Raw genomic sequence first — 12,542 nt, 5'->3', positions numbered from 1 at the left:
TTAGGTAAACTTCAAGTATGTGAGTATTACAGGTTTTGTGTATATTGACCACTCTTATCTAATCCTAGGAAATATTTGTCCTGATCCAGATTAAATGTAATGTTTTTAAATGGTTCAGTTTATACCAGGGTAGCACAGAGTATATTATCTCATCCACACACCCAGTTCTATCAGTTGTTGGTCTTTGGCCTGCCATCTGAGTCCTTAACGTGATGTGGGTGTTTGAGAACTTAACCTGGGCATTATACATTTCAGGAAGCATAAGCTTTTTTACTTTCTACCTTTTATAAGGCTACTTTAGATGGTTAACCCAGAATAATCACTTAGGAATTGGAAATTGTCACTATGTCAATTTCAAGTTACTAATAAAAGCTGGTTAGTTGCAGAGTTGTTCAAACCTAATGTTCATTGTGTCCCTGGCAGCAAGAGGAAAGTCTGGTAAGTATTGTCATATTACCATAAAGTTTTCCTTGCTTCATTTTCTGAACATCTTTAGAACATTTTGTGTTCTTTAACTTTTTTTTTTTTTTTTTTTTTTTGCGGTATGTGGGCCTCTCACTGTTGTGGCCTCTCCCGTTGCGGAGGAGGCTCAGCTGCCATGGCTCACGGGCCCAGCCGCTCCGCGGCATGTGGGATCTTTCCAGACCGGGGCACGAACCCGTGTTCCCTGCATCGGCAGGCGGACTCTCAACCACTGCGCCACCAGGGAAGCCCTCTTTAACATTTTATGAACAGCTTTGGAACATTTCAGAACACATTTTGTGGTCTTGGTGAAAAACTTAGAATACTTAACATTCAGGAAAAAACAAAAAAAAATCTGTCCATGAAGTAGATAGTTCTTAAGAAAGAACATTGATCCACTAAAGGGTGAAAGGTTTATTTAAGAGCAGGTAATTTAGTCTCCTAAATCTCCTGTGTGCTCCAGGAACGGTGCTAGGCATTAGGGACACAAAAGTGAGCAAAAACATGCATAGTCCCTGCTTCTATGGCACTTAAAGTCTAGTGAAGGAGACAGACATAAATCACACAGTCACTCTAATACACAGTATAATTATAAACTGAGAAGAGTGGCCTAAAGTTAAGGAACATGATTCTATTTGAGAAAGATTCCTGGCCTGGCTATGGTGTTAGAGGAGCCTTACCTGATAAAACGACTCCTGAATTGATTTGGATATGATTCGGAGGATGGGTAGTTGTTATGTGGGTGGGCAGGGAAGAGAATATTTTAGTGTGAACTGCATGGGCAAAGTCCCTGTGGCACAAAGGACTATGGGGAATTCAAGCCAATATGTCTGGCTGGTGTAAAAGGAACTAAGAGTAGGCTCGTGGGATGCCATCATTTTTTCTTTCATTCTCTTAGGTGCCACCAGAAGTTATATTTAACTTTTGTTAAGTGATTTATTTGTGCCAGATGTGTTTGTAAGGACTTGATATTGAATAATATCAAGTTCCTATGAGGTAGGTACTATTATTGCTGTTTCACAGATGAGGAAAAGGAGGTACAGAAAAGTAAGTCACTGGTTCAAAGTTGATCAGTGATATTCTATTATACTCTTCTTCCTATCCTATATTCAGGTCCTTCGGCAGGCTGGAAAGGACCTTCCTGTCCATTGTGACTCTTTGATGTAGCCCTGAGAACTTCTGAAATTTCTGGAAAATTTGGCTGCAGGTAGACATTCAGTAGACTCTGTGGGTGCCAAGCTCTCATCCACTAGGCAGAGCTTGACTGGAGCACTGGAGAGGACCACAGGCCATCATTACAGCTGTAAAATCTGTGGATCTTATTTTACTCATATCTGATACTGAATATAGGATAGCAACATAAATATTTTGAGCTGACCCACCTTCGAGAGTCAAGAGGCTGTTGTTAGCACACACTTCCACCCATTTTATTTTTCATTGTATTTTTTTCTCTGATGGTTGTTGAAAAAAGTTTGTATATTTATTTGGCCATTTAATAAATCTATGTTTGCCAGTATATCCTTTCAACTAGAATTCTTCTCATTGATTTCACACTGAATCTTTCTTCTTTCTTTCCAGAGATCAGGTTGGAGTTGGAGGGTGAAAGAAAATGAATTCTTTTTCTGATATACCTGCCAAGAACTTGACCATTGCAGGCAATATGACCAAGACTCTGTCCTCACCAGTAACCCATGGATTTAATTCCACTAATGACCCACCTTCAATGTCAATAACAAGGCTTTTTCCAGCCTTACTAGAATGCTTTGGCATAGTCCTTTGTGGCTACATAGCAGGAAGGGCCAATGTTATAACATCAACACAGGCAAAAGGACTGGGAAATTTTGTCTCCAGGTTTGCACTTCCAGCTTTATTATTCAAAAACATGGTTGTACTTAATTTTTCCAATGTGGATTGGTCTTTTCTATATAGTATCTTAATTGCCAAAGCTTCTGTATTTTTCATTGTATGTGTATTAACCTTATTGGTTGCCAGTCCCGATAGTCGATTTAGCAAAGCTGGACTATTCCCTATTTTTGCTACACAAAGTAACGACTTTGCATTGGGATATCCTATAGGTAAGTTACTTTTTATATTTTAAGTTAAAAAAAATTTCAGGTCTTTTAGAAGGTAACAAAATGTAAGGCTTTAATTTGAATCTTTTAACAGCATTTGTTAGTGATTTATACTTATTCTTATATCTAAGAAATCTTTCATATTTTTTTCTTAAATATGTCTTAAGTTAGATGAATTATATTTTTTCAGAGTTTGAGGCACCTTCAAACATCTACCTGAAATAAATGGTCATATCCAAATAAACTTTGTGAGTCATCTTTCTACTAGTATTTTTTTTCTTAATAATCACATATGAAAGAAATATAATTTCCAGAAGAGATCAGATTCTGATTTAAATTATGTAAAAAGCATAGGCATACACCTGTTTAAAAACTGTCATTATTAAATGTTAGCAGTGGAAATTTATGAGTGACTATTTCCCTTCCTTATTTTTCTTTCTATCTAGAGTGTATATTATTTTACATTAATGCTTTTTATTGAGTTTTTTATTCAAAATATCAGTGTACTTTGGTCGAAGTTAATTTCTTGTTTAAGGACAAAATGAGGACTTTTTTTACTTTTCCGACTTTTCCTTCTTTAACTTTCCAACTCTTTAAACAGCCTAATTTTATGTTTCTATGTGTATATGTTTTCCTGATGAAATAGTAAACATACTAGATGGGGATGTTGAGATATCTTAGAAACATATTCTATTTTCCAGAACTCTCTGCCACCAAGAAAATGTATACTTAGTAACTACTTTTTTAAAAAATTTTTTTATTGTGGTAAAAGTCACATAATATAAAACATAGTATTTTAACCATACTTAAGTGTACAGTTCAGTGGCACTAAGTACATTCACATTGTTGTGCAACTCTCACCATCATCCATCTCCCAAATTTTTCACCATTCTAAACTGAAACTCTGTCCCCTTTAAACACTAACTCCCCATTCCCCCTCCCTACTCCCCCCCAAGCCCCCAGGCCCTGGCATCTACCAATGTACTTTCTATGAATTTTTGATATTTTTAAAGTTTATGTTTTGCTTTGCTCATGTATCATAATGTAAGGATCTGAATATTATGGATATAGTCATTCATTTATTCCTTCATTCATTCATAGGAACCTGTTAGTACCAGTGACTGTGCTAGCTGCTGGGAATACACTTGTGAACAAAGTTCTTGTACATACTGAATTTACATTTTAATGGGAAAATAAAACAAAAACAAAAATAATATCAGGTAATGACAAGGGCCATAAAAACAAAGTAGTGTTCTTTTACAAGGAGATGGCATTTGAGGTGGGGAGCAGGGTCAGTGAAGGCCTCTCTGGTGATATATCATCTGAGCAGAGACTGAATGAAACTTAATGAAATGGACAATTGAAATCTGCCATTAAGTTTCAAATTTCTTATCTTTTAACTACCCACCTCCCCCCCAAAAATTATTACACCTCTGGCACCAAAAGGATTCTAGTGGACTATACTTTTCATTATTCTCTTCCCCCATATTGCTTACCAGAAATAGAGATATACCTAAGAAATTATATAACTATGAATAAAGTAGGAGGTTTATGAGAGAGGAAAAACCAGGCTCTTAGATAACTGAGCTGTGAATAGTCAGAAACTAGATAGGTGTTCCTTGAAGGTTAATCAATTTTAAAATTAAAGGATGAGCCAAGTATTTAAATAAACACTTTGGAAATAAAAGAGCAAGGAGTTAATGTGTTGTCCCTCTCTCCAGGAGCATTAATAATGTACATTTGTCAAGGTATTGATGGTATAAGGACCTTAGAAGTGGCTAAGTATCATAGTGTTAAATATTTAATAAATAGTGCTATATCTTAATTTGGACATGATCTGTAAGTTTCATGCTGTCATAGAGTAGTAAGCCCATAACTAAATAGAACTAACATTTGTAGCTTTATAAGAGTATTTTCTTTTTCTTTTTTTTTTTTTTTGGTGGTACGCGGGCCTCTCACTGTTGTGGCCTCTCCTGTTGCAGAGCACAGGCTCCGGACGCGCAGGCTCAGCGGCCATGGCTCATGGGCCCAGCCGCTCCGCGGCATGTGGGATCCCCCCCGGGGCACGAACCTGTGTCCCCTGCATTGGCAGGTGGATTCTCAACCACTGCGCCACCAGGGAAGCCCATTATAAGTGTATTTTCTTATATACTTATCTCATTTGAGGTAGGGTAGATATTATCCTCATTTTTAAATAAGAAGGCAGACTTACAGAGATTTAATTGTCTTACCCCAGGTCACACAGCTAACAGGTGACTGAGACCCAAACCTAAATTTAAATCCTGGGCATTCTCTTATGCCACACAGTTATATAACATGCCCATTTGATCATCAGAAGACCCAGCTAGCCCTTATAATACATTATTTTCAGAGAGAATCAAAGTTTTTCATAATCTTTACATTATTCCAAAAAATTCATAAAATGAGTAGCATTGGAAAAAGACCTGTTAGATGAGTTTATCCATTTTCATATTAAGGCAGGATCTCCAAATAAAAAATATAGTCAGCCATTTTCATTGCTGCTTTTCTCATGTCCCACATTAAATCAATGAATCTGGTAATAATCATGTTCCCAGCAGTGTGCTAGCCCAGTTCCCCTGATGATTATGCTTGCAGATTTTGAGTTGTAATTGTTTGTTTTTAAATCACAGATAATGTAAAAGCTCTTGTGACATTAGATTGTAGACAATAACGTTACCAGAAACCAACAGTATACACAGAAGTGCTTTTTCATATATCTGCAGATTGGAAGCTGTGGTACAGAACTAGGGCCATGTATCTGCTCCAATGAGATTATTTATTACTGCTGTTCATAGCCATCTGCCTTCTGGCTATGCTCTGGGTGAACAGAGAAGACTATGTCTCTAGAGAGAAGACCATTCTTTCTGTTTGTTATGTGGCCTCTCCCAAGAATTCCTACTCTCTAGTTCACAGATAAGCATGGTAGCTTAAAGGAAATGTCCTTTTTACAACTGCATTTGTTCTACAACATTGGTCCAATTTACAGGTGACTCAGAAGAGAGGTAAGTTAGTGATTAAAGAAAAAGGACAGTCGTGTTTACTTTTGCTCTATACTATAATTATAATGGTCTATGAAATTGCATTAAAATGATTTACCTATACTCAAGTGACATAATACTACGTTGCATTATTGCAGACTAAAAAAATAAGCTTGCTATTTTTAAAAACAATCCTTTTCAGAGGTACTTTAAGAAATCCGAGTATGAGAAGAAACCAAGACTCTACTGAGGTGAAATGTGGATTTTAGCAAATCAGAATGGTTCCCTGCCTCTGTCATTAAAAGATACAATAGGGCATAGTTAAGTGCTATAATTCATTCTTAAACAATGCTGATAGCATAAGCACCCTGACTAATCATAATTATGCTCTAGTGCTTGAGCTGTAAACAAAAGGGAAATGAAGCATTTAACTCTATGCCATTAAATAATAGAGTGATCTTGTCTGGGTCTTTGTGTTATTTGTTAGGGATTGAAACCCTGCAGTAATCAAAATAGGAACCACAGTGGGTGGCTAATTTTGTCTCTTAGTTCTTCAAAGCTATATAATAATTCCTCAGAGTGGGATCCTCCCCTCCCCCCAAGAGCCTTATTTATAAGTATTAATTAGAACTTAATAGTTGATACAATGATTATAAATCTAATTTGTTAATATGGGTCACTGCTTTCAATTATTTTTCAGATTTGAAAAACTATACTCAGATTGATAACAAAAGAATAGTGCTGTGGGGAAGGGAGGGGGTGTGATGAATTGGGAGATTGGGATTGACATGTATACACTAATATGTATAAAATAGATAACTAATAACCTGTATAAAAATATATAAATAAAATTAAATTCAAAAAATAGTGCTGCCTATTTATAGATAAAGATGGAATGTTAAGTAATTATGCAAATGAATGGCAGAATGAACTGAAATTCCCATACTGAACCCTATTCTAGTAATTAAACAAGTATTTATTCCCAAGTTTTTGCTTTCCCACTAGACTATACTTCTTTTGCCTTTGTATACCTGTTTAACTGACTTAAAATACCCCAATAGTAGCCTGCTTTATAAATATTAAGAAGATGAAAAAAAAATTGGATATAAAAAGAAATGGGTTCATGGATAACAAATAGTTATAAATTTCTATGTTACAAAACACATTTTTAGTCTGTCTGAAACCTTTGACATTCATTGATGTGTTAATTCCATTCAGCAAGTATTTTCAGATTTTGCTTATCACCTCAGCTGGAACTGGGAGTTATCAAATGGTACCTTCAAGGAACTTAGAATTTGTTGAGATGGCACTGATAACAAAAAGTACACAAAGTACCAGAGCCATCCAGGGAAGGAGAGATCCATGATGTAGACGGAAGACTTGGTGGAAGAAGTGGTACCTGAGACAGGCCTTAAATAGTAGGCAAGATTTGGATAAGAAAGGAGACATTTCATGAAGTTGGGGGATGATGAAGTTGGGGAATGATGATCGGCATGTAGAATTAGAAATTATGAACCTGGTGTTATCCAGCGTTACAGTGATATAAACTGGCTGATAGAGGCTTTGCGCTAAGGTATAGTGAGAGGTGAGCTGGATAAAGAAGGAACAAATAGTGGCGACTAGATTGTGAATGTCAAAAGAAAGATTTTATATGTGGTCTTGTGGGCAGGGAGAGCTGTGGGAAATTCTTAATTTTTGAAAGTTAAGATTTAGGTGATATTGTTGGTAGCAAGTAAAATGGATAAAGGGGATGGTCAAGAAAAACCAGAAGAATATACGTTGGTAAACAGGGTAGGTAACCCACTTTTGAGATTTTTGACTAGTGGGAGTAGCAGGAATCAAGATTCCAAGTAGGAATCAAATACAAAATATCATGCAAAAGAAGAAAGGACTTGGTGATTGGCTAGGCCTAAATATAGACTTGTTCAAATTTGCATTGAGCATTTAAAACAACCCGAAGTCCATTAGGTAACGGTGATTAAGTGCTACTGTACCAGGAAAGTACATTTTTGGTAAAAAGGCATTAACTTAAGAAGCTGTGTGCTGTAAGTTGTCAAAGGAAATACCTTATGTATTTTATTTTGGCTACTTGGGAAAATTCTTAGGCTCAGATTGAAAACACAAGGCTTTTCTAAAATATATTCTATTTTAAAAATTGAGGGGTGGGTATAGACACCTTTTTCTTTGAGCTAAAATATCTAGTCAGAAGAAGTGTAGCTAACTAGAAATAGTTATCAAAAGTGCTGCTTTTAGGGCTTCCCTGGTGGTGCAGTGGTTGAGTCCACCTGCCGATGCAGGGGATACGGGTTCGTGTCCCTGTCCGGGAGGATCCCACTTGCCGCAGAGCGGCTGGGCCCGTGAGCCATGGCCACTGAGCCTGCGCGTCCGGAGCCGGTGCTCCGCAAAGGGAGAGGCCTGCATACAGAAAAAGAAAAAAAAGAGAATCACTGAGTTATAGAGCTATATATCTAATTTGGAAATCAGTGGAAAGAATTTGTGAAATTTTATGTAATCAAATATATTTTGTTTAGCATTTCAAAGATATTAGAGACCTCTGTATGTGCTTAGTTGAAATAAAGGGAATTGAATCTTATAAAAAGTAGCTTTTAGCTAATGAGAACAAGATATTCTAAAGGTTATATAATCTAGTTACATAACTAATGGAACATGTGCTTGACATTAACTGAACTTATGTATCCTGAGTAAGCAAACAAATATATTTTCCTACCTGTGTCACTTTATCTTAATGTAAATTGAGAAATCTAATCTTTTACATTTTTTCACATGATTGCCTCTTGTGAAGCAAGTGATTGTGAGTGATTGTGGCTGTTCTTATTTTATCTGTCTTTCTCAACTTGAAATCATTTATGAATCAGGCTTTGCATATATTAGGTTGAATAATTTCAGAAATCATTGCCAAAAATGTGCCTTGAGACCATTTTGATGCTGCAAGGCTCTAAGTTGCCCTGATCAAGCCAAGACCAGTCCACCAACCCTCACATGAACCAAGAAACTGCTAGAAGTCTGATCCAACCCATCCCCTTCCAAGGAGACTCATCTCATGCAATGGTTAGGTTCTACAGTCATCATATACAGTTGAACCTTTGAAAAATCCCTCAAGTCACCCACAAGATGCAGCACACGTACTTTGTATATATTGTACCATTTCTCATAAGTCTAATAGCCAGATTCTTTTGCAAGCATTGCTCTTCTTCAATGAACAAGTAATTAGTTTGCACTTGGGAGCATGTTTTATGAAAAAGAAAAATGAAGCCTTTGTTTTCCTAAGAAAGTGTAGTTGAACTTGCATTAAATGTGCATTGACATGACTTTACTGTATTCCCCTCCTGAACATTTCTTAGATCCATCTTTCCATCTCTAATTCTTCAGCATCTTCACTGGTCTTCCTTCCTGAAGGTATTCCTCTCCAGTGGAGGCTGCTCATTTTCTCATCACCTGCATACCATGTGAGCAGTGGGTAGGCAGGATTGGCATCCTCATAGCCACTGGGTACCACTGCTAGGCCATTATTCTCTCTCTTCTGTAAAAACTGCTTCTTTGAGGTTCCTGCTGCCTGGCTAAACTGCTCATCCTCGATGCTGTCATCTGCTGACCTCACTCTCGTCGTTCCTCCTCATTCACTGGAGACTAGTATCTAGCCCGCTGTCATCTTCTCTACTCCCAAGTTTTGCTTGTTATCTTGTTTACCTTTAGCATCCATGTGAACTACCCACCAAATTCTCTGCTCTCTGTTCCTTGACCTCCTCACCTCCAATGATGTTTTCCTGTACTCCACTTCAGCCACCAACTCCCATGGCCACATCCTGGACCCAGTCATCGGGGAAATATTAAATCCAATAGCTCATTATCTGACTTACTGTAAACTCCTAAACTTCCAGCTACACCTATTTATTGAACTTCACAGGGACCTCCAGTCCTTAACCACTCTGCTATCTGTTAGCCATCTCCCATCTTCACTTCTTTTCCTATATAGCTTGGACTCCATCGCCTCAGTGCTCTTTTTTTAAAAAACATTTAAAAACTAAATTTATTTAATTTTATTTATTTTTGGCTGCATTGGGTCTTTGTTGCTGCACGCGGGCTTTCTCCAGTTGCTGCAAGAGGGGGCTCCTCTTCGTTGCGATGCACGGGCTTCTTATTGTGGTGGCCTATCTTGTGGAACACGGGCTCTAGGTGCGCGGGCTTCAGTAGTTGTGGCACGTGGGCTCGGTAGTTGTGGCTCACAGGCTTTAGAGCGCAGGCTCAGTAGTTGTGGTGCATGGGCTTAGTTGCTCCACGGCATGCGGGATCTTCCCGGACCAGGGCTCGAACTTGTGTCCCCTGCGTTGGCAGGCAGGTTCTCAACCACTGTGCCAGTAGGAAAGTCCCTCAGTGCTCATTTTTTAGTTTGTTATCTCCTTCTCTCTCCTGCATTCTCTGTGCTCTGATTTCTGCCTCACCCCTCCAATGAAACTTCCCTCTCAAGAGAACCAACAACCACCTTGTTGCTATGACTACTTAAACATTTTGTTAGTAGATTTTTACTTTGAATTGTCTTAAGAATTCTACAATTCTGCCCCTTTATTGAGACTAGTCTTAGCCTCTAAGTAGTAACAATTAGTGCTACTAAAACTAAAAATACTTTTTAAAAGTTGATTATCATTTTATAAGCTAAATGTCATTTAATTAAATATAGTGGTTTTTTTTTCCTTTTCAGCTTTATTACTAAAACATACTTTTCCAAAACTAGGGTAATGAGGTCATTCTACACTATTTAGGTTAATTTACAATATGTTATAATTAAGCATGGAAAACATTATATTCATAATTTATTAATATATTTCTGTGGTAACCATTTAAAAATCAATTTTAATTTGTATTTTGCAGTTGAAGCTTTATATCAAACGACATACCCAGAGTATCTCCAGTACATTTACTTAGTGGCGCCAATATCTCTTATGATGTTAAACCCTATAGGGTTTATCTTCTGTGAAATGCAGAGATGGAAAGACACTCAAAATGCTTCTCAAAACAAAGTGAAAATTGTGGGACTTGGACTTCTGCGTGTGTTACAGAACCCAATAGTATTTATGGTTTTCATTGGCATTGCTTTCAATTTTATACTCGATCAAAAGGTGCCTGTATATATGGAAAATTTTCTTGATGGACTTGCAAATTCTTTTTCTGGATCAGCTCTATTTTATCTTGGTCTTACAATGGTAGGAAAGATAAAGAAACTGAAGAAGTCAGCATTTGTTGTACTAATTCTTCTCATCACAGCTAAACTGTAAGTTTCACTTATTTAACTTGGGGATTGTACTTTGTGAAAGCCTTATTTAGCCCATTCGTTGGGATATGTCTCTATTTTCTCCATTAAATAGTTTGATAGTAGTAATCCCTCCTAATTGAGTAGTTACAATTTAAAGGAAAATGCGATGTTGGTATATGTGGAAAGTCACTTCCATGTAGGTTACTCTTTCCATTTTACTGTCAGAGGATAAAGACTATTGGTTTCCCTTCAGCTTTTATATAATTTTACTTAATATCTTCCAGTGTCCTAGTTTGATCATATTTTTAAAGGAATTTTGCAGGATTTCTGAGTTTTCTAAATTTATTAAAATCCTATTGGCCATGATGAAAACAATAATTTTGAATATAAACTTCTATTTCATGAATTTGAGGGAAATATTCTAAAATTCTGAGGGTGGCTGAATATAGGTAAGTCAGTAGGAATGATTATTATTAATCATCTGATCCTAGCCTGTAAATGAAAAGTTCTTAGCTCCTTAGTTGATAGTTCCTTCAGCCTCCTTAGCTCTTTAGCTATATAGTTATACTTCCTGGTAAAGGTGACATAATTTTACTACAAGATTATCCCAAGACACTTGGGGCATATTTAACTATTGAATTTAGCTCTTGTATAGACAACTAAATTCATGAGACCGGTGCAATATGAAATAGTATCTATATATTCAAAATAATAAAAATGAATATAAATTCTGAAGATTATTTATAGTGGTGTTATGCTCTTGGAAATAAAGTATTATTTAGGTTTTTTGTTTAATTTTTGGCTGCACTGCATGGCATTCAGAATCTTAGTTCCCCTACCAGGGATTGAACCCACACCCCCTGCAGTGGAAGCGTGGAGTCTTAACCACTGGACCACCAGGGAAGTCCCTTATTTAGTTTTTCACAGCAATAAATATGGTTCTAACAATAATAGTAATACCAACCATTACTTATAAGTATTTAAATATTCTCATTTTAAAAATCTTTTTTCTGTTTTTTTCTGGTTCTTTGATCCCTATTACATAATTTCTTCTTCTTTTAATTAAAAAAAAAAACACACATGAGAGTAGTTCTTTACTCCATCTGAGAGCATCTCTGTAGGTGCTGCTGTGTCAATATTAACCTTGGTTTTGTTCTTTCTAAAGGAAAGCTCCATTAACTTGCTACTGTTGATAAGGTCTTTCTATGGAATCCTGGAGGATTTGTTTAATAATTAACTGTTCATCAGATCTGGATTTCATTAGTTTTTTGCTCTACCTCAGTTATTTCAGTTTCCTTTGCTAAACCTTTTTTCTTTATTAAGATAAAGAGCTAATTGTAAGATACCTGTTTCTCTACTGGTTTTTGAAATCTAACTGAGTAGCATTGTTATCATTACCTGAACTATTTAAACCTCTAATCATAATAAAGTTCCACTTTTTTTTTTTTCCAAGAATGAGTTTAGTAATTTTCTTGAAAAAGTTTACTCAGATTGTCAGTCTTCTTCTTTTCGTTTAACATTTCAATGAACTAATAGGGAAAGCAAGAAACAGCAGTTATAATTGCAACTTTTACAGATTGTTTTGCAAGAAAATTATTCATAGAACAAAAAAAATAGTTTTTTTCCTCCTAATTGCTGATGTTTGAAGCATTTCTAGAATATTGTTTTACTTTAAGTGGCTCCAAGTTGAATTGTTTTTTCAAGTTGAATTTTTTATTCTTTCAATAAAATGATACCTTC

At 36.4% G+C, this 12,542-nt stretch overlaps 1 protein-coding gene across 2 annotated transcripts in view; it reads left to right on the top strand.

The window, feature by feature from the left end:
• Positions 1-12,542, top strand: part of GPR155 (G protein-coupled receptor 155) — a 43,674-nt gene that overhangs the window by 2,640 nt on the left and 28,492 nt on the right. For both annotated transcript variants that reach the window (XM_059055508.2, XM_059055510.2), the window contains exons 2-3: positions 2,041-2,537; positions 10,421-10,820. In XM_059055508.2, coding sequence (XP_058911491.1) covers positions 2,072-2,537; positions 10,421-10,820 — 866 coding nt within the window. In that variant the 5' untranslated portion in view covers positions 2,041-2,071. The remainder of the gene's footprint in view (positions 1-2,040; positions 2,538-10,420; positions 10,821-12,542) is intronic.

This window comes from Kogia breviceps, chromosome 2 (assembly GCF_026419965.1).
Source record: "Kogia breviceps isolate mKogBre1 chromosome 2, mKogBre1 haplotype 1, whole genome shotgun sequence".
NCBI lineage: Eukaryota > Metazoa > Chordata > Mammalia > Artiodactyla > Physeteridae > Kogia > Kogia breviceps.
The sequence above is the reverse complement of the archived record's forward strand: the minus strand, read 5'-3'. Positions and strand labels throughout refer to the sequence as shown.